Source organism: Callospermophilus lateralis, chromosome 2 (genome assembly GCF_048772815.1).
Source record: "Callospermophilus lateralis isolate mCalLat2 chromosome 2, mCalLat2.hap1, whole genome shotgun sequence".
NCBI lineage: Eukaryota > Metazoa > Chordata > Mammalia > Rodentia > Sciuridae > Callospermophilus > Callospermophilus lateralis.
The window spans coordinates 189,891,899-189,909,846 of NC_135306.1; the positions used below are offsets into that span (position 1 = coordinate 189,891,899).

At 44.8% G+C, this 17,948-nt stretch overlaps 1 protein-coding gene across 1 annotated transcript in view; it reads left to right on the plus strand.

The window, feature by feature from the left end:
• Ext2 (exostosin glycosyltransferase 2) overlaps positions 1–17,948 on the plus strand; it is a 143,260-nt gene that overhangs the window by 81,086 nt on the left and 44,226 nt on the right. The window contains exon 9 of the mRNA XM_076847075.1: positions 17,153–17,342. Within this exon, the coding sequence (XP_076703190.1) occupies positions 17,153–17,342 (190 nt within the window). The remainder of the gene's footprint in view (positions 1–17,152; positions 17,343–17,948) is intronic.

Sequence of the window (17,948 nt, forward strand, 5' to 3'; positions counted from 1 at the left end):
AACTAAACCAAGTCCTAATGATTAAATTTCCTTTCATTTTTTTGCTCCAGATCAAAAAGAAATTTTTATGATTATTAAAGCATATTAATTATGCAGATCAATGGACTTCATTATGACATTTCCATACATGTATATGTTGTGTTTTGGTCCTGACCCCCTCCCTCCTCTTCTCTCTGGCCCTTCTCTGTCTCCCCTCCCCTTCCCCTTTCTTAATGGTCTTTCTTCTGTTTTTGGGTCACCTGTTGTTGTTGTTTCCACATGTGAGAGAAAGTGTGATATTTGACTTTCTATATCCAGCTTATTTCATTTAACATGAAACTCCATTTCCATCCATTTTCCTGTAAATGACATAATTTCACTCTTATTTACTGCTGAATAATACTTTATTGTGTATGTGTACACACACGTAGACACACACAGACACACCAGCTTTCTTTGTCCACTCATCGGTTGATGGGACCTTGGATGATTCCATTTCTTGGCCATTGTGAATGGTGCTGCCATAAACATGGGTATTCGGGTATCTCTCTTATATGCTGATTTCATCACCAGGAGTGATGTAGCTGAATCATATGTGAGTTGGGTGTGTGGTTTTGTTTGTTTGTTTGACCTCCATTCAGCGTTCCATGGTGGCTGGTGGGAATTTGCCATTTACAGTTCCACCAGCACTATGTAAGGATTCCTTTTTCTCCACATCCTCCCAGCATTTGTTACTTTTGTTGTTGATGATAACCATTCTGACTGGGGTGAGGTGATACTCAGTGTGATTTTTGTTTTCATATCCCGGGTGGCTGGAGATGTTGAACATTTTTTCATATATTTATTGGCCATTTGTACTTCTTTTCAGAAGTGCCTGTTCGGGCCATTTGCCCATTTTTGATTAGATCACTTGCTGTTTTGCTGTAGGTCGTCTCTTCCCTATTGATTGTTTCCTTTGCTGTGCAGAAGCTTTTTAATTTGATGTAATCCCATCTGTCAATTCTTGTTTCTGTTTCCTGAGCTGATTGTCCTATTCTGGAAGTCATCGTCTCCATTATCTTGACGTGTTTCCCCTGTGTTTTCTTCTAGGGGTTTCAAATGTTCAGGTTTTACATTGAGGTCTTTGATCTATTTTGAGTTGATTTTTGTACAGAGTAAAAGATAGGGAGTCTAATTCTAACCTTCCCACATGTGGATATCCAGTTTTCCCAGCACCGACCGTTTGTTGAAGAGGTTATCTTTTCCTTGCTGTATGTTTTTAGTACCTTTGTCAAGAAATTAGTTGGTTGTTAATACATTTATTCCTGGGTCTAGTGTCCTTTCTTGTATGATGTTTTATTTCCAGGGATTTAATAGTTGCCTTTTTTCTTTTCTATGGTTCTTTCACTAATTAATTTTTGCTAAATGCTCAGATAAAATAGAAAAATGATCCAGCACAAATAAATCACAGGTTTCTTCTTTCCTTTCCCTTCCCTTCCTTCTCCCCTGCCCAGCCCTCTGCCTTTCTTCCTGGAACCATCTCTCCTCTGGTCCTCTGGGTCTCCTGCACCGTTTGGGCTGGTCACTCTCCAGGTCTCTTGCACAGTGTTCATCCTGACCCTCAGTTGGCCCAGATTCCAGGGACCCCTTGTTTCTCTCTGCTTTATTAAATTCCTTGTTTCCAAATTCCAACAACTTTTTTTGGCTGATTTTTTTCCAGTAGTTTCCCAAGAAAGGGACTATGGGAGATAAATTTTCTGTGTCCTTACATGTCTGAAAATGTTTTTATTCTGTTTTATATTTGATTAATAGGTTGACTAGTGTAGAATTCTGGTTTAGGTAGATTTAATTCACAGTTTTAGAAATATTTCTGTAATGTCTTTTTGGGGGTGAGGGGGCGGTGGGTACCAGGCTTTGAACTCAGGCGCACTTAACCACTGAGCCACACCCACATCCCTATTTTGTATTTTATTTAGAGACAAGATCTCACTGAGTTGTTTAGCACCTCTCTTTTGCTGAGGCTGGCTTTAAACTCATAATCCTCCTGCTTCAGCCTCCGAACTGCTGGGATTACAGGCATGAACCACCGTGCCCAGCTTAATGTCTTCTTAACCTTTCCATTTTATTATTGAGACATGGAATGTCAGTTCTGATTCCTGGTCTTATATATGACCTTATTTTCCTCTTGGCAAATTGTGTTCTGAAATTTTATGATGATATATGCCCTGGGGTGAGTAGTTTTTGCTAAGAGTACTAATGTAGGCCTTTATAAAATGTAAATTCATGTCTTTCACTTCCAAGAAATTTTCTTCTTTTATTTCTTTATTTTCTTCTGCTGTTACACAGATGATGCATGTACTAGATTGATCCTTATTTTTCTTGTCTTATTATCTCTTATTTTTTTTGTTCTAATTTTCCAGACCTTTTTTTCCCTTGGTGTTGTCTTTTAACCTTTCTTGAAATTTTGTTCACTTGTAACACGTAAGAGGGTTTTTGAAATTTCTAGTTAATCTCTTTATAGCTTCTATTCTTGTTTTAAGGAGGCAGTATTTTCTCTCTCTTTAGATATTATTGTGGTATTGTTTTTATTTTTCTTGAGCTCCTTTTGTTGTTCCCTTTAATTCCCTTTCCAATATTTTGGTTGTTACTTTTTTACTGGAAGCTTCCTTCAGATACCTGGTGATTGCTGGAGCTCTTCTTATTTGAAAGCAGGCTCTGAGGGCCTGTAGGGAGTTCAGTGCTGGGCTAGTCTTCCCGACGGATGGCCTTTACTTAGGCTGGGAAGTTGGGGACTGGTTGTTTGTCCAAATGTTGGTGTTTTTAGGTTGTTTCTTTTGGACAAATTCCTTGATCCAGAGAATCATCTTTCTGCCCTTGGGAGGGGGAGGATGGCTAAGTCTGGACTACAAGGATCTAGGGAGCTGGATGAGGAAAGAGACAGTTCTCATCTTTCATTTCACAGATTCTTCATCGACTGTTCGGTGTGATGCCTCACCCAGCCTTGCATGCCTGGAGTCTGGGAGTCTGGAATTTCTCTAAGTTATTTCCCCAGAGTATAAACCTCTCTTCTTCTGCAAAGGTTGGGTCAAGAGTCGGCCTGTCAGTGCATGTCGAGTTTAAAGAGTCTTGGGGCCAACTGTACCTCCAATTCCTGAGTCTTGTTATTATCCTTGAAAGGTTTAGCTGACTTGCTTACTCTATTTATTTGTATTTGCTTTGCTATGTAGTTTATTGTTTTTCTGTCTGTATTTCACTTGTTTAAACAAAGTTTCCCTTTTATTTATTTAAGACAGGGTCTTGCTATGTTGCCTACCTGAATCTCAAACTCCTGGGCTCAATTGATTCTCCTGCTTCAACCTCCTGAGTGCGGGAACTATGTGCATGTGCTATCATGTCCAACTGAAAATCTGTTTTTGTTTGTTTGTTTGTTTGTTTTTTGTTTTTGGTGTCCTGGTGATTGAACCTAGGGCCTTCGCATGGCAAATAAATGCTCTATCCCAGCCCTGTGTTTTTAATTTTAATTCTTTATTTTTACATAGTTCAGAATTAAAGTTCAAAAATGGTATGGAGTGTTTCTGTACACCCCTCATCCAGATTCCTCCATTGTTAATAATTCATCACAGTTGCTTTATCCTTTTTCTTATGTGTGTGTTTCTGAACATTTTAGAAGTTGCAGAGGTAATGCACTGTCACACCTAAAACGTTCTCAATACAGAAGTACGATACAGTTATCAAAAGCATCAGGAAGTAGTATTGAGTTGTAGCTCAGTGGTAGAGTGCTTGCCTAGCATGTGAGAGGAAGCCCTGGGTTCAACCCCCAGTAGTGCAGCGGTGGTAGGGGGAGGTAAAAAAAATAAAGAGGTAAACATTGACACATAGTATTATTATTTAACTATAGACATTATTTAGATTTTGTCAGTTAGCCTAGTGATGTTCATTATAGCAAAAGAAAATCTTAGCCCATGCATTACATTAAATTGTATTTTCAGCCTTCTGTAGAACAGTTTCTCAGACTTTCTTTGCCTTGCATGATATTGACATTTTTAAAAAAGAACATGTTAGTTATTTTGCAAAATGTCCCTCAATTTGAATTTATCTGATGCTTTTGCCCAATTTGATTCAAATTATACATTGTGGGCAGGAGTATCAAAAAAGTAATGAATTCTTGGGGTATCATTTAGGAGGGTGGTGATGTGAATTTGTTCCAATGCTGATAATGATAACTTGAGTCACAAGTTTCTTCTGGGTTTCTGCAATGTCCATGTGCCATTCCCTATCTTCAGGTATCTCGTGAGGAAGGAGTTTGAGATTGTGCCAATAATCTGTTCCTCTTCAGACCTTCATCCCCTGACTTTAGCATTTCTTGAAGACTCTTGCCTGAATTGTTACAGTGGCTGCCAGTTAGTGATTTTCTTCTTATGTTCCGTCCACTTTGGAGTGATGTTTCTTCTTTAACCTGAGGATTTTACCTTTAATTCGTTTGGGAAAATTCTCATTTCCTCTGTGAATATTCGTGTCTGATTCTCACTCCTCTCTTCTCTGGAATCCTATTGAATTTGTGTTAGATTCTCCCGTTGTCTCCTGGCCTTTTGTTTTGTCAGCTTCACTTTGCTGTTTCTTGGATTTTCTTCGTTTTCTTTTCCCTCTACTGCTGGATGATATTTTTCACATCCATTTTCCTCTTTCCTTCAGCTGTGACTAACATGTTTTTACCCATCTGTAGTGATTTAAATTTCAGAGTTTGTAAAGTTTGTCTGGTTCTACAAATCTGTCTCCCTGGCCTTTATTCCTACTGTCTTTTTCCCTCCTTATGTTTTTGATTCCTTCTTTATATTTTTAATCATTTGGGACATTTACTTTATATTCTCTGATTATTTTCTGAGTTCCGTGTCAGATCTCATCTTGTCATTCATCTTCTGCCTGTTGCTTTCGCTGTGTTGTTTCTCGATAGGTTTTATGATTTGAGAACGTGAGTTCATCTTCCCTGAGGTTCTGTGGAGATCTTTACAGCCTGGGGTAAAGGGATATTTCCCAGGGGAATTATTTGTTCACTCTTTTTTTTTTTTTTTGCTTCTTCTAGGCATTCCAGAGGTACCACAGAGATAAATCACTTTCCACCATTAATTTCTCAGTTGGTATTTTCATTCTACACAGAGTTCATTAAAGCCCAGACATGTATGAAAACTAACTTCTGTTAAAGTTACTAAGAGGAACCTTCCAGCCCCATCAGTACCCCAAGCTCAGGTTCAGAAAGGAAAGTGAGTTATGCTGCTTCCACATACTAGTTTCAGGCCAGCCTCTGATGGCGCAGGTCTTCAAGAGGTCTAATTTATGGTTGGGCACAATGGTGTATACCTATAATCTCAGCAACTCAGGAGGCTGAGGCAGGAGGATCACAAGTTCAAGGCCAGCCTCAGCAACTTAACAGTACCCTAAATAACTTGATAAGACCTTGTCTCAAAAAAAAAAGTAATAAAAGTACTGGGGACTTAGTGGTAAAACCCCCATCCACCCCCCGGGTTCAATCCCCAGTATTAAAAAGAAAAAAAAGTTCTAGCTTATGTGTAAGTCTCACCTTGCTCTTCTAGGGCTCAAAGCCCTGTCTGCCCTGCCAGCATCATCAGGCCCAGCAGCCACGCACCCCCCACCCCATGCCTCCAGCCCACCAGTCCTACCGGTCAGCTCATCTAGTTTTCTCTTCGGTTTTGGTCCCAGGGGCTTACCTTTTTTCATGGCCTCACCTTTTTTCATGGCCTCGGCCATATATTCAAAAGGATTTTATTTATACTCCATCCTGCATTTCTGTGTGTTCTAGAATTATCTTCTAGAACTTTTTAATGCTGGTCGGTAGTGGTGTCCTTGCCTATCCTTTGGCCCTGAGGGTCAGGCCTGCTTTTCAGAGAGAAGCAGGGTGACCATGGCAGACAAAACAGGAGGTCTTGTTAGAATTCCAGGGAAATTGAGATTAAGAAACGACCACATCATGGGGATCCTCCTTCCTACTCTGTAGCTTTAATGATGGTGCCTGTGCCCTTATCAGCTGAACACTGAACAAATACGTTGATTTTCTTGGTCATGGCTGTGTTGGTGTTTTGAGTGTGGGCGTCCTAGGCTGTAATTCAATCATTCCCAAGAGTTCCTGTTTACCAAGCCCGAGAAGCCAACCAGCTGCCAACATACATTTTTACACCCTCTCCCGAGAATGAGCTCCTCTTTCAAACTGTGTGTTTTCAAATCATGGGGTGGTCAGGTGAAAGTGTGAATCTGTTTACCTCTCGTGTAAAGTAGCAGTGTAAGCCGTCGTTAATACTCTTGGACACTTTGGTTCTGGATTATAGATCAGCCTTGTTTGTTTGACTCAAACAAGTTACCAGATTTTTTGTTGAGACATTTCTTTCAGATGTTTTCAGTATACTTATGAAGTAACAGATCAAGGGAAATGGCTGCCTGTTTGAAGACCGTATTCTAAAAATAATCCAAATCTTTTGCACTGTCAAACAGCTGAACCATTATTTTTAATATATCAAATTGTAAACCAATAAAATCAATGGTGTGGCATCTTAGCCAATATCTTAAGTAATCATACCATAGATATATTTAGTGAAATTTATTACTTGCAGACTGATATAACTCATGAATTATTAAAAGGATCAACATATGGAGCTCTCTCTTTCTTCATTTCAAATTCTTTTAATATGGCTTATGTTGAGCCATTTAACTGGCTTCTGTCCATCCCACTGATGGAGGCCATAGCCAGATGAGGCTCTTATAAATGTCTGGCTTCCTTTCCAAGCAAGAGGAGGATGAAATGTCAACTTTTTCCTCTACTACCTGAAAAGCAATCAGCGGCCACCCTTCCTGCTCTTCTTGACAGCAGTTTGGCATTAGAGAAGAAGGGTGGGCATTTAGCCAAATGCGAATTTCAGTGCTATATAAAGAAAAAATTGAAGTAGCTAAAACTTGCATAATAACAGGAATTTTCGGGAGGCACTCAGATGGGTTTAACCTGGAGCCTGCAGCAAGCTGACTACAGCCCAGACACTTCTGAACTGCAGGTTTTAGGCCCCTCTTTCCTGGCGATGATCTGAGTGACTCGAGGTCTCTCACTGACTCTTAGTGCAACAGTTTGCCCATCTGTCGTGCTGGGTTTAGGGCTGACGATAGTAGCCCCAGTAGAATAGCATAACAGTTGGTGACCAATGACCGACTGGGGTCAAGGGCACTGAGTAGGACATTTTAGAATAAAACCTGAGTTCAAAAGCATTTATTAGTTTGACCTTGTGAGGTTTTTTTTCCCCCAATATTTATTTTTTAGTTGTAGTTGGATACAATACCTTTACTTTATTTATTTTTATGTGGGGCTGAGGATCGAACCCAGGTCCTTACACGTGCTAGGTGAGCGCTCCACCACTGAGCCACAGCCATAGCCCTTTGAAGGTGCAGGTTTTTTTATCTTTATGAAATCCATTATCCTTGCCTATAAAATGGGATTAATGTTTATTTCATAGAACTCTTATGAAAAATTAATAATATAGTCTATGGGGAAGAATCTTAAAAAGTAAAGTCTTGTGAATGATAAGGCCACTAATACACCGGTCCTTTGGTGTGTATGTGAGGTTGGACCCGGGACCCTCATGTATACTAACACCCACTTACACTCAGGTTCCTTTTATAAAATGGCATGGTGTTTGCACATAACCTGTGCGTACACTCCATGTACTTTAAATCACCTCTAGATTACTCCTAACCCTCATCCCACCTAGCACTGTGTGAATGGTTGTTATACTGGGATTGTTTAGGAAATGATGGCAAGGAAAAAATGTCTGTATGTGTTCATACAGATGCAATTTTTAAAAATATTTTTAAACCCTAGTTGGTTGAATCTTTGGATGCAGAACCCTCTGATACAGAGGGCTAACTAGGATTGCTTAGTCATATGGAAACGTAAACTTAGAATTGGATGGGCTCCTGGAGAGGAAGATTTTGAGATTTGCAGCAGGGTGTTGTTTGTACCCAGATCGGCGCTCTTACACCTTTTCTGTTGTCTGATCCTCGTGGCCCCAACAGCAGCATTCTGTGAACCCCATGCTTATAGATTAAGGAAGTGATCCATATTTATTTCAAGACCCACCTTATCCCCTCATTTTTTCGGTTAGGAAATGGAGGTCTGAAGGAGTGTGGCAGCTTATCTGATGTGCACATTCTCTGCCCATCGTTTCATCTATTATAATGTACTCCTGAATTTCCATAACAGTTGTGTTTATCGTATGTATAAACTTGGCTCCCAAATTAAATAGGAAAGACAGTGGCACATAATTGGATTTACCGAGTAAATACAGGAAGACTTCTGACCAGGCTTTATGATGCGCTAGATAGACTAAGTGGCCCTCCCAGGTGGACAGCTGAGTTGCTGAAGGAAGTGCTGTGAGGTGGCTTTCCCTGTTGTGACCTGGCTTGAGAGTGAGCTGTGTGCTGGCCCCTGAAACAAGGTGAGGCTGGCCATCCCGGGGAGCGGGAGACACAGCCACTTTCACTATGGAAATCTTTGCAGCTCTGGGTGATGTGCGGCTTTGCCCCGTCGCTGGGTCAGGTTGGAGATGGGGAGTGGGATTGGTCACTTGGGACCTGCCCAGGCTGGGAAGTCTCACAAGAGCTTCCTGAACAAAGCCAGGACTCAGAAGGTCTGTGCCTTCAGTGAGAGGATAAAGCGCACCTGTCTGGAGAACTGCAGCCCCAGCCAACCGTGGTCGCCAGTTCACACCACAGATGTGGTCTCAGCAGGGAGTTTGGTGGAGGCAGGCCCTGTGTTGCTGGGAACTGGCAGAAGCAGACACAGACCCTGCCTTGAGGAACCCACTTTCAGTCCATGAGGGTCCAGAGAAAACAAGTAGCCCATGTCAAAACCACAAAGCCAGGAAGAAATAAGGCCACACCCTACGTGAGAACCACTGGAGACACAGGCTGGAAGGACTTCCAATTGTTAGATATCCGATTCAGTTATTAGAACAAAGAAAGAATAGATGGAAAATGTGGAGAAGGAAAGTGACCTGGAGGTCAGAGGGATAAGGTCCCACATTGTCTAATCAGAGTTACAGAAGGAAAAGAAGAGGAAGAAGCATTTCTGAAAGAATAGCTGAGAATTTTTCAGAATTGTTAGTAACACCAAGCCATGGACCCGGGAAGATCTACAAACTCAGCAGAATAAGCAAAGTGAAGGCACAGCCCGGTGGCCATGGTGAACTGCAGCACAACAATGGACACACGGAGCTTAAGAGCATGTGAAGGAAAAGGGATGAGAGTAGGGACGTTTGACCCACTCTGATGACCCCAAAGTCCATCTTTATGGTTCAGTATCTTTGCATATCAGAGTCAATGCCTGTCACTCCAGTGCACCAAATGTCCACCGCACCTTATAGAAAGCTCATTTGTGAACAGCTAACTGTAAACAGGTTGCAGAAATTGAGAGTTGATGACCTGCTGTCTTTCTTGGTTGTCTGAAACCTAAGAGGACTTCTAGCCTTTGCTTTTCTTCATCTTCCATGTGTCTTTTTCATGTGTAAGCTGGGAGTTTGGTATGATTTAGTATGATTCCTATTTTTCAGAATAACCATTATTGTTGGGGAGTGAACTGAATTAAAGACATGAGGCAGCAGGTAGACCTCACTCTTGATCTTTTCTCTTGAGTTAAGAGATTCTTGTTGAAGACATCCTGAGGTCTGTGACTCTCTGGTTTCCCCACTCAGCCCACACCCAAGAGAGTCCCATGGGTAATTGGGGCTGTGGAGGCTTAATGGTTAAGTCAGCACCGGCCACATTACTGATTGCCCCTTTCAAATCTCCCAGTAGCCATTAACATAAATATCATCTCGCCACTTGGACAAGGGACACCACCCTTAAGCGTCAGTGATACGGTGCTGGTGATTAACCCCCTCGTTGCTGTTTGCTTCAGAGGCCTTGGGTATATCCACTGATGGGAAGTCTTTTTGAACTTAGAGGAGAAATGAAGGGGTTAACTCCTTTTGGTTTTGCCCTTTGACCACTTCAGGATGAGAGGCATGATGAAATACTTTTCAAAGTCTTCAGTGGAAACACATCATGCATAATTGGAGCAAAAAAGAATAAATCAAAGCTTTTTCCCCTTTTAGTCTGGTAATTCATAATTGAAACCACATTGAGGTAAGGGTTGGTAACTTCAAAACAGCCAAGAAAAGTGCCCTTTCTATCAAGGTAGGAATAGGTAAGGCTGCTCATTACCAGGCTCAAAGCTTCTGTGCAACAGGCCCCTTCTCTCTCTCTCCCTTTCTTCTCTGACTTCTCGTTCTTTCAGGCAAAATACCTCCATTCAAATCAAATAAGAGTTGACTCAGATGTCTGCCGAAAGCTGCTAGTTTCATAGGAAGCTGTGTACAACCAACTGCCCCCCACCAACAGTGACCAGTGGTAGTGAGATGCTGAACCACCTGTGTTTTACTTGGTGCCTCCTGTGCTGGAGCTTGGCTGGGGTTGGCTGAGTGCATCTGTCCTAGGCAGGACAGGTAGTTGTCATCACTCGTGACTGCAGTCCGCACCTAGCTCTAGCAAGAGATTCAGAAGCCAGCACAAGCCATTCCTGTGCACTGTGCTTCCTGTTTTCTGTAGCCAGGACGGCTGTGGTCAGGCTCATGTAGGGCTGCTGGGACCTTTCAGCTGTGAGAAGGTGAAACAAGACCGCAGTGGGGCCGAGAGCTGCTTCTGGGTCGGATTGCTGGAGGTGCAGCTGATTGCCCAGAGTTTGGGTCTCTTTCTGAAGGGGAAACTCTTCTCCTGAGGGTTGACTTCTAAGCTTAGTCTCCTGAGGACTTTCTTTCAAGACATCCTGAAACCTGAGCCACCAACTCCCTCTTGCTGGTTTGGAAAGCACCAGAGCTTTCCAGAAAGTGAAGGAAAGAACTTCCCGACTGTGGCCTTGTGACCTGATCCTTGTTGAGGCTGTTAGGGTTACTTTGATGTGACTGCAATTTAGCAATGCATGATTTCTTATTGGAGCTTCTATAATTAATATGCATCGTCTGCCTGAGAAGTGGAGGTGGGAGGGTGGGCCAAAGATGAGCAAGGCAGAGGCCCGCGCACGGTCACGTAACACAACCACTGCTTCAGTTTTCTCCTTCCATCCTTGAGCAGCTCCCTGGAGTCTGTGTGGAAATTGCATTGAAGCAGGACTCCGAGATGCTGCTCCGGTGGCCGGGCCTTGCCTCTTCCCAGGCCTCTGTTGCCAGGTGCCTGTTTCCGTGCCCCTCTGGCCACAGTGGAGGTTTAATCAGGCATCAGTTAATTGCCAGCATTGTTTGCCTTTTCCCTGGCAGAAGTCAGAGTCTTGAGTAAATTACGGAGGTTTAAATTTGCCTGGTTTCCTGCAGAAAGTGGGGTCAAGAGGTCCCAGACTGTAGACACTCTCTGTGGCCGGCCAGCAGGGGGTCAGTTCTGAAGGGTATTTTGGAGGTGACTAAATGTCGTTTTTTAAATGTCCCTCTCCAGTAGGATTTTTCTCTGGGGGTTGGTTTGTTGACCTTCCCCAGTGGAGTGGAGCCTCCATGAAGGCGTGCACCCCAATTAAAGCAGCCTTTCCCCACTGAGTTCCTAGGGCAAATGGGATTATGTCTGAGGAGGGGAAAAGCAATTGGCACCGAAGCCTCATCACGGATCGGCATTTCCTACTTAAGATCTTTTGAATTAGAACATAAAGGTAGCTGTGCTAATTTATCAGTAAAATAATACTTAGAAAAGTTTCAAAAGAAAGAATAAAGCTAATTGTGTAACTTTTTAAAAGTTTCTGCCACACAGGGCTCCTCACGGTATGTCTTCAGCTGCCTAAGTCCCCTGGTCTCTGCTCCCCTGCTCGTTGGGACTGACCCTGTTGGACCTGTGGCTTCCTGCGTGTCTCTTTGAGCACCCTGTTCAGTGCGCCAGCATCTTGGGCCCGTCTGCTCCTTCAGCTCCTGCAGACGCTCAGGGCTGCCTGTCTCCCGCGATAGCTGGAGGTTGTACGGGCCTCTGTGCTTCCATCTGGGGATGCCCTGTACCTTGCTATTCTGCTTAGAATTCTGCACTGTGATTTGCCTTTTCACCTGTCTGTCTTCCCCACCCGAATATGAGTATTTTGAGAGGAAGAAATTAGTTCCTCTTTTCATTTTAACGTCATCCCAGGCTTAAACTCTACTGTCAGGAAGAGACAACTAAATGAATGAACGTGGGGAGTGCTGATGCCCGTGTAATAGCAGGCAGGCAGGAGGAGCCCACGTTGGGATGAGCAGGGAGAGGGTTGGGTTTGGTTTCAGCCTGCACTCACGGCCTCTGTGCTGAGCTCTTTGCTAGGTGTTTGGGTGCGTAGTCTCATTTAGTCATCGTTACTTAGGGATGTGGGTACTGTGGTCCCATTTTATAGATAAGGTACTGATGCTGCTCACAAAAGTAACTTCACAAAAAGAGTAAATGGAGGGGCTGAGGATGTGGCTCAAGCGGTAGCGTGCTCGCCTGGCATGCCTGCGGCCCGGGTTCGATCCTCAGCACCACATACAAAACAAAGATGTTGTGTCCGCCAATAATTAAAAAATAAATATTAAAATTCTCTCTCTCTCTCTCTCTCTCCCCCTCTGTCACTCTTTCTTAAAAAAAAAGAGTAAATGGAAAGAAAGGCCCAGATGAAAGCCCTCATCAAACATCCCTATAAAATTCCATGCTTTAGGGGCTGGGGTTGTGGCTCAGCAGTAGAACACTCGCCTAGCATGTGTGAGGCCCTCATTTTGATCCTCAGCACTGCATAAAAATAAATAAAATATGGGACTGGGGATGTGGCTCAAGCGGTAGCCCGCTCGCCTGGCATGCGTGCGGCCCAGGTTCGATCCTCAGCACCATATACAAACAAGGATGTTGTGTCCGCCGAAAACTAAAAAATAAATATTAAAAAAAAAAATTCTCTCTCCCCTCTCTCTCTCTCTCTCTCTCTCTCTCTCTCTCTCTCTCTCAAAATAAATAAATAAATAAATAAATAAATAAAGTAATTGTGTCCAACCACAACTAAAAATAAATAATTTTTTAAAAAATTCTATGCTTCAGCTTCTTGGTAAATGCAATAAAATGAACCAAGTTGGGAAACATTTCAAAGCATCCCTCATTTGAGTGTGGGCCCCTGATCCTATATATACTTAAGGAGCAGACAGAACATAACCTGGACCCTCTGGGACCCACTAATTTTTTTTCAGCAAATTTTTGAGTAGCGGTAGGTACTGTGCTTGGTACTGTGTGTTATGGCTCTTGCTAAAGCAGGCCTTTAAAGCATGTGAAGTAACAACCGAGGAGGAATGATTTCCTCTAGAACTCTGGTGCTCAAGGGCTCTCAGGTGGCTTAGGTGAGACATGAAGAGAGCAAAGCCCGGAGAGAGGGTTACTCACGCGTGATCAGCGCTGGCTGCTGTTTTTCCGCTGTTGTATGTGTGGGGTGTGTTATGTGTACTGCGTCGTCTCGCCTAGGAGGTGATGGTGGTGGTGGTAGAGTTTTATAGGCAGAAAATCTGAGGCACAGGAGAGCCATGCACTTCGCTGGGTCATGGCTGGTGAGCGGAAGAACCTGACTGGGACCACTGATTCCCACGTTGCCCCAGACACAAAGGCTCCCTTTGGAACTGTTTGCATTTGTGCTGGCCATGTGTCCCCCAGCTGAGCACTGGGCAGCTCTTAGTGAATACCTGCACCGTGGCTCCTCTGCTGCCCCCCCCCCCCCCCCGCACGTCCATGTCATTCTGTGTTCATGGGACATCGTGGGCGGGATGTCAGTGCTGTCGTGCCCCTGTGCTATCTCCCTGGTGTGCTGCCTTCTCCAGTTCTCAAGCCCTACCTGGGGGGCAGGTGGGTGGTGTGGAAAAGTTAGACAGCAGGAAAAGCCACTGTCCACTTCCCTGCCCGGCATCCCTTCCTGTCCTCCCCCTTCCCTAACAACCCACTTCCCAAATGGAGCCGGCAGATTCACCACAAGACCAGACCCATTGTCTTCTGGAGGCACTGGGCAGAACTGGGACGTCTTTCCAGGGACTCCTTGGTTTCTATTCTGGGGCATTCCTTTTCAGAAACCAAATTCCGCCCCTCTCAGGGAACTTTCTTTTCTCTGAGTGTCACGATGGTATTTAGGTGTGTTGGTTTCTCCTCCCTTCTCCCCTAGAACAGACCGCATTTTGTTGGAGCTGTAATAGTTTTCCCTCTGTATCAGTGGTGTATTTACCTTTCTAAATGTATGTGCTCACTTTGTCAGAGTGTCATATATTTGGAGTGTTTATGTACTCTGGGAAGTAGTATTTGGGTGGGTTCTTGCTTATTGGTCCATTTGATAACAGGATTCAGAATTTTCAGGAATTTTGTCCAGAGAGGAGCTAGGAGAGGTGGAGCTGGCGTTCCCCACACTTCCCCTTCTGAAGTCTGTGCAGTAGCAGCGCGATCTCTGTATTCTGCAGGTTGGTAAAGGAGTACGGGTGGGGAGTGCAGGGAGGGCCACCCAGCTGGTGTTTTGGAGTCCGGTGGCTTGGGCTGTTGTCCTCGTTCCATGACTTCCGGGTCACACAGCCTTGACTACTCTCCACTATTCTTACTCCTACAGTTCCATCACCTGTAAAAGGAAGCTACCACCATAACTGTCTTGAGCCTTGTTGTGGGTCTTAGTTGAGCTAATGCATGTCAAGCATAGTGCCTCACACTTAGTAAATGCTCAGTAAATCTTGACTGTTTCAGTATCACACATTAGGTTATCTTATGCACATCTTTAAAAATACTTTTAGTCTCTTTTCCGTTTAAAATGGTATCCATCAAGTGTAGAGCAGGGAGTATCATATCAGGAAGGCCAGGGGTGGGTTGAGGATGGTAATGGCAGGTAGACATGAACCATCCTTTGGGAATTAATTGCAGCCTAAATGTGGAGCTACTTACTGAATTCAGTTTCCATAAAAGTCGGGAAGATATGAAGAATAAGACTCAGGTAGAAAATTGAAAAGGGTTCCTAGGAATGTAGTCAGATGCTAGGGCATAAATACAAAAATCTAGGGTCTTCCTGAGCCATTACCAGTGTGTAACATCATGGGAACAAGGTTGCACTGGGGAGATAACCTTTCTATTGGGTCTCTTGGTTGTGAGAGCCAATCATGGCATCCTGTGGGCATTTCAGCCTTAATGTGCTGATTACATCAGGACTCCAGGAATCCCCCTCGTCTCCTGTAGTCCCTCCCACTTGCAACCCATGTGCTTGTGTACATCTCCTGCCCCGCACTGCTCCGTCTGGCAAGCAGCTGTAGTCAGAGACTGGGGATGGGTGTCCGTTCATGGTATGGATGCATGGATAGGGGACTTGGGAATCCAGAGTGTAGAAGGCTTCAGGGAAGTGTAAGAATGACAGGGAGCACCTTTCTGCTCTCCTGGTGGAGAGGGAGTTGGTCCTGAGCTTTAAACATGCTAACCTGATCGTGAGATGATCAGTGCCATTGCGTTATATGCTTACACAGGTTTAAAATGGAAGATCAAGTTGTGTGTATTACCGGTTTCAAAAAACCAATAGGCCAGAACCCTTATAGTCTTTAAATAGGTGGACTGTATAGTTCATGAACTATATCCCAATAAAGCTGTCAAAAAGTATAAGAACATTTTAATAAGCTTTTCCTGTTTAGTATTAGTACAAAGGTTTTTTTTTTTTTTTTTGCTTACATTGCTATGTTTAGATAATTTAATGTTTTATTGGTAGGAGAGAGATTGGATTTCTTTCATTCCTTTTTAAATTTTATTTTGAAAAAATTTCGGACTTAGAAGTTTGAGAATTGTTCAGTGAACTCATGCCTGCCACCAAGAGCCACGCACCGTGAGCAGCGCCTTAGTTCCCTGTGCAGCAGTGTGTGCCCTGAGGTGCCCTGAGGTGGTGATGGTTCTGGGTGCTGTGTCTGCCTCTGTCCCTTTTGTTGGCCCCACTGTGCTCTCCGCCATCTGAAGTCCTCGCCTCTTCCGTCTTGCGCACTGATGCTACTCCGTTTCTTTGGTAGAGCCGTTTCCTCCCTCCCTGGTGTGTTCTTTTCCTGTTAAGTGGATGCTGGACCTCCTGGATTTTCTCCCCTGCTCTCTCCTATTCCTCAGCTATCTTCTTGGTCCCTGGAATGCAGTAAATTGTCTTCATCTCAGAATCCTGCCCATTTAAAGAAACTTTAAACTATCATGTTTTTCATATCCAAGAGTTCTTTCCGTCTTTGATAGATCCTTTTAAATAAAAATAGCAATTTATTCTTAGATTAAAAAAAAGTATTTATCTCCCCAAAGATATAACTTGCTATTAGTTGATTTTAATTTCCTTCTGCTGCCTCGGGGTCTGTTTGCTCTGAGTGCCTTTTTTCTTTGCTCCTTTGGTTTCTGTCACTCCCACCGAAGATGCTCTTGAGATATCTGTGATGCTAGAATCTGTTCATGATGAAGAGGGGGACACTAAAAGCTGAGATGAGTACTCTGTGTGGCCCACCCATGGCTGGAGGGTGTCGCCAGCAGACGGTGTGCCAGGCTGGCTGCATGGCTTCAGGGCTTGGGAACTGAAGGGGAGGAAGGCTGCAGGCTCCCCACTCGGCGGGTGGGCTGTGACCCGTGTGTGCCTCAGCTGTGCCTGTGTTCCAAGTCTGGAGCGTCAGTCTCCTCAGGGAGCATAGCTGGGCTGTGGCAAAGAGTGACGCTCTGGCTGCGTCTGGTAAGGGCAGGCTTGTGGTTCTGGGTCTCCAGCTGCTTCTGGTAGAGGTTTCTGAGCACTCCTGAGGTCACCCTGCCACTCCTCCACCTCACGAGGCACCGGGCGACCTGGCGAGCTTACCTCCTGAGCCTCCCATGGCACCCCTTCCCAGGTCCCCTCTGGCCCTTGGGCCCTTCTCCAGCCCTCTGTGTGCATCAGCTGCCATGCTGCTGATTTGGGGCGGAAGGAGGCAGGTGTGTGTTGTGACCTGTCATGTCTAACTCAGTCTCTTCTCTGCTCCCTTTTCGCTGGTCTAGAGCCCAGGTTAATCCAGGGAACTCCACGCAGGCTGTGCGGGGGTGGGGGGGGCACTGAACGGCCGCGCGGCTCTTGCCATGGTGGTGGTGAAAGCAGTCAGCTGCACGGCTGGGTTTGCCTCCTGCTGCAGCGCCTTCCCTGACCTTCTGACCTGTCCTTTTGCAGAAGTGGGGCAGTGTGAGCAACCCGCTCTTCCTCCCGCTGATCCCGCCACAGTCGCAGGGGTTCACCGCCATTGTCCTCACCTACGACCGGGTCGAGAGCCTCTTTCGCGTCATCACCGAGGTGTCCAAGGTGCCCAGTCTGTCCAAGCTGCTGGTCGTCTGGAATAATCAGAATAAAAATCCCCCAGAAGGTAAGAAGAGTGAGGAAGATGCATTTAGGAGGCCCTGCCTGGGGCATTGGCCAACTCTCTGCTGAATGGACTGTGGATGACCAAGTAATGCCAGTTAGTTTGAAATGAATCTCTCCCTTTGCCAATAACAGTGTCATCTGTGAGGCAGCATGACCCCGCTTCTCTCTTCCCCATCGTCTCGTTCCTTTCTAAGGTGGCCTGTTTAACTCCAAGCCCTGGCATGCTCTGTAGCCACACGTGTTTGAGGGCTGAGGGGCCATAGGATCAAAGGCGACCAGCCCTGGGAAACAGATCTCAGCCCCCGGCCATCCCAGCTGATTTGTTTACATGGAAACTCAGTTTAAGAGGCATCAGTCTTCTCCTTCCTTATCTCAGCTCTGATGCCGTGCTGTCCTTCAAAACCCACTGAGGAGGATGGCCTCCCTTCCACAGGGAAGGCAAGCAGGCCGTGGAGGCTGGGACTCACCTCCTAAAGGGAGCTCGAACTGCACGCTGCCACCGGGTCCTCCTTAGTCACTCTGGCCCTCCCTCGCCTTGGCCACCGAGTAATCTGCTGGCTGGCAGCTAGGATTGCAGACTGTTTGATTAATTGGATTTGTTTTTAAT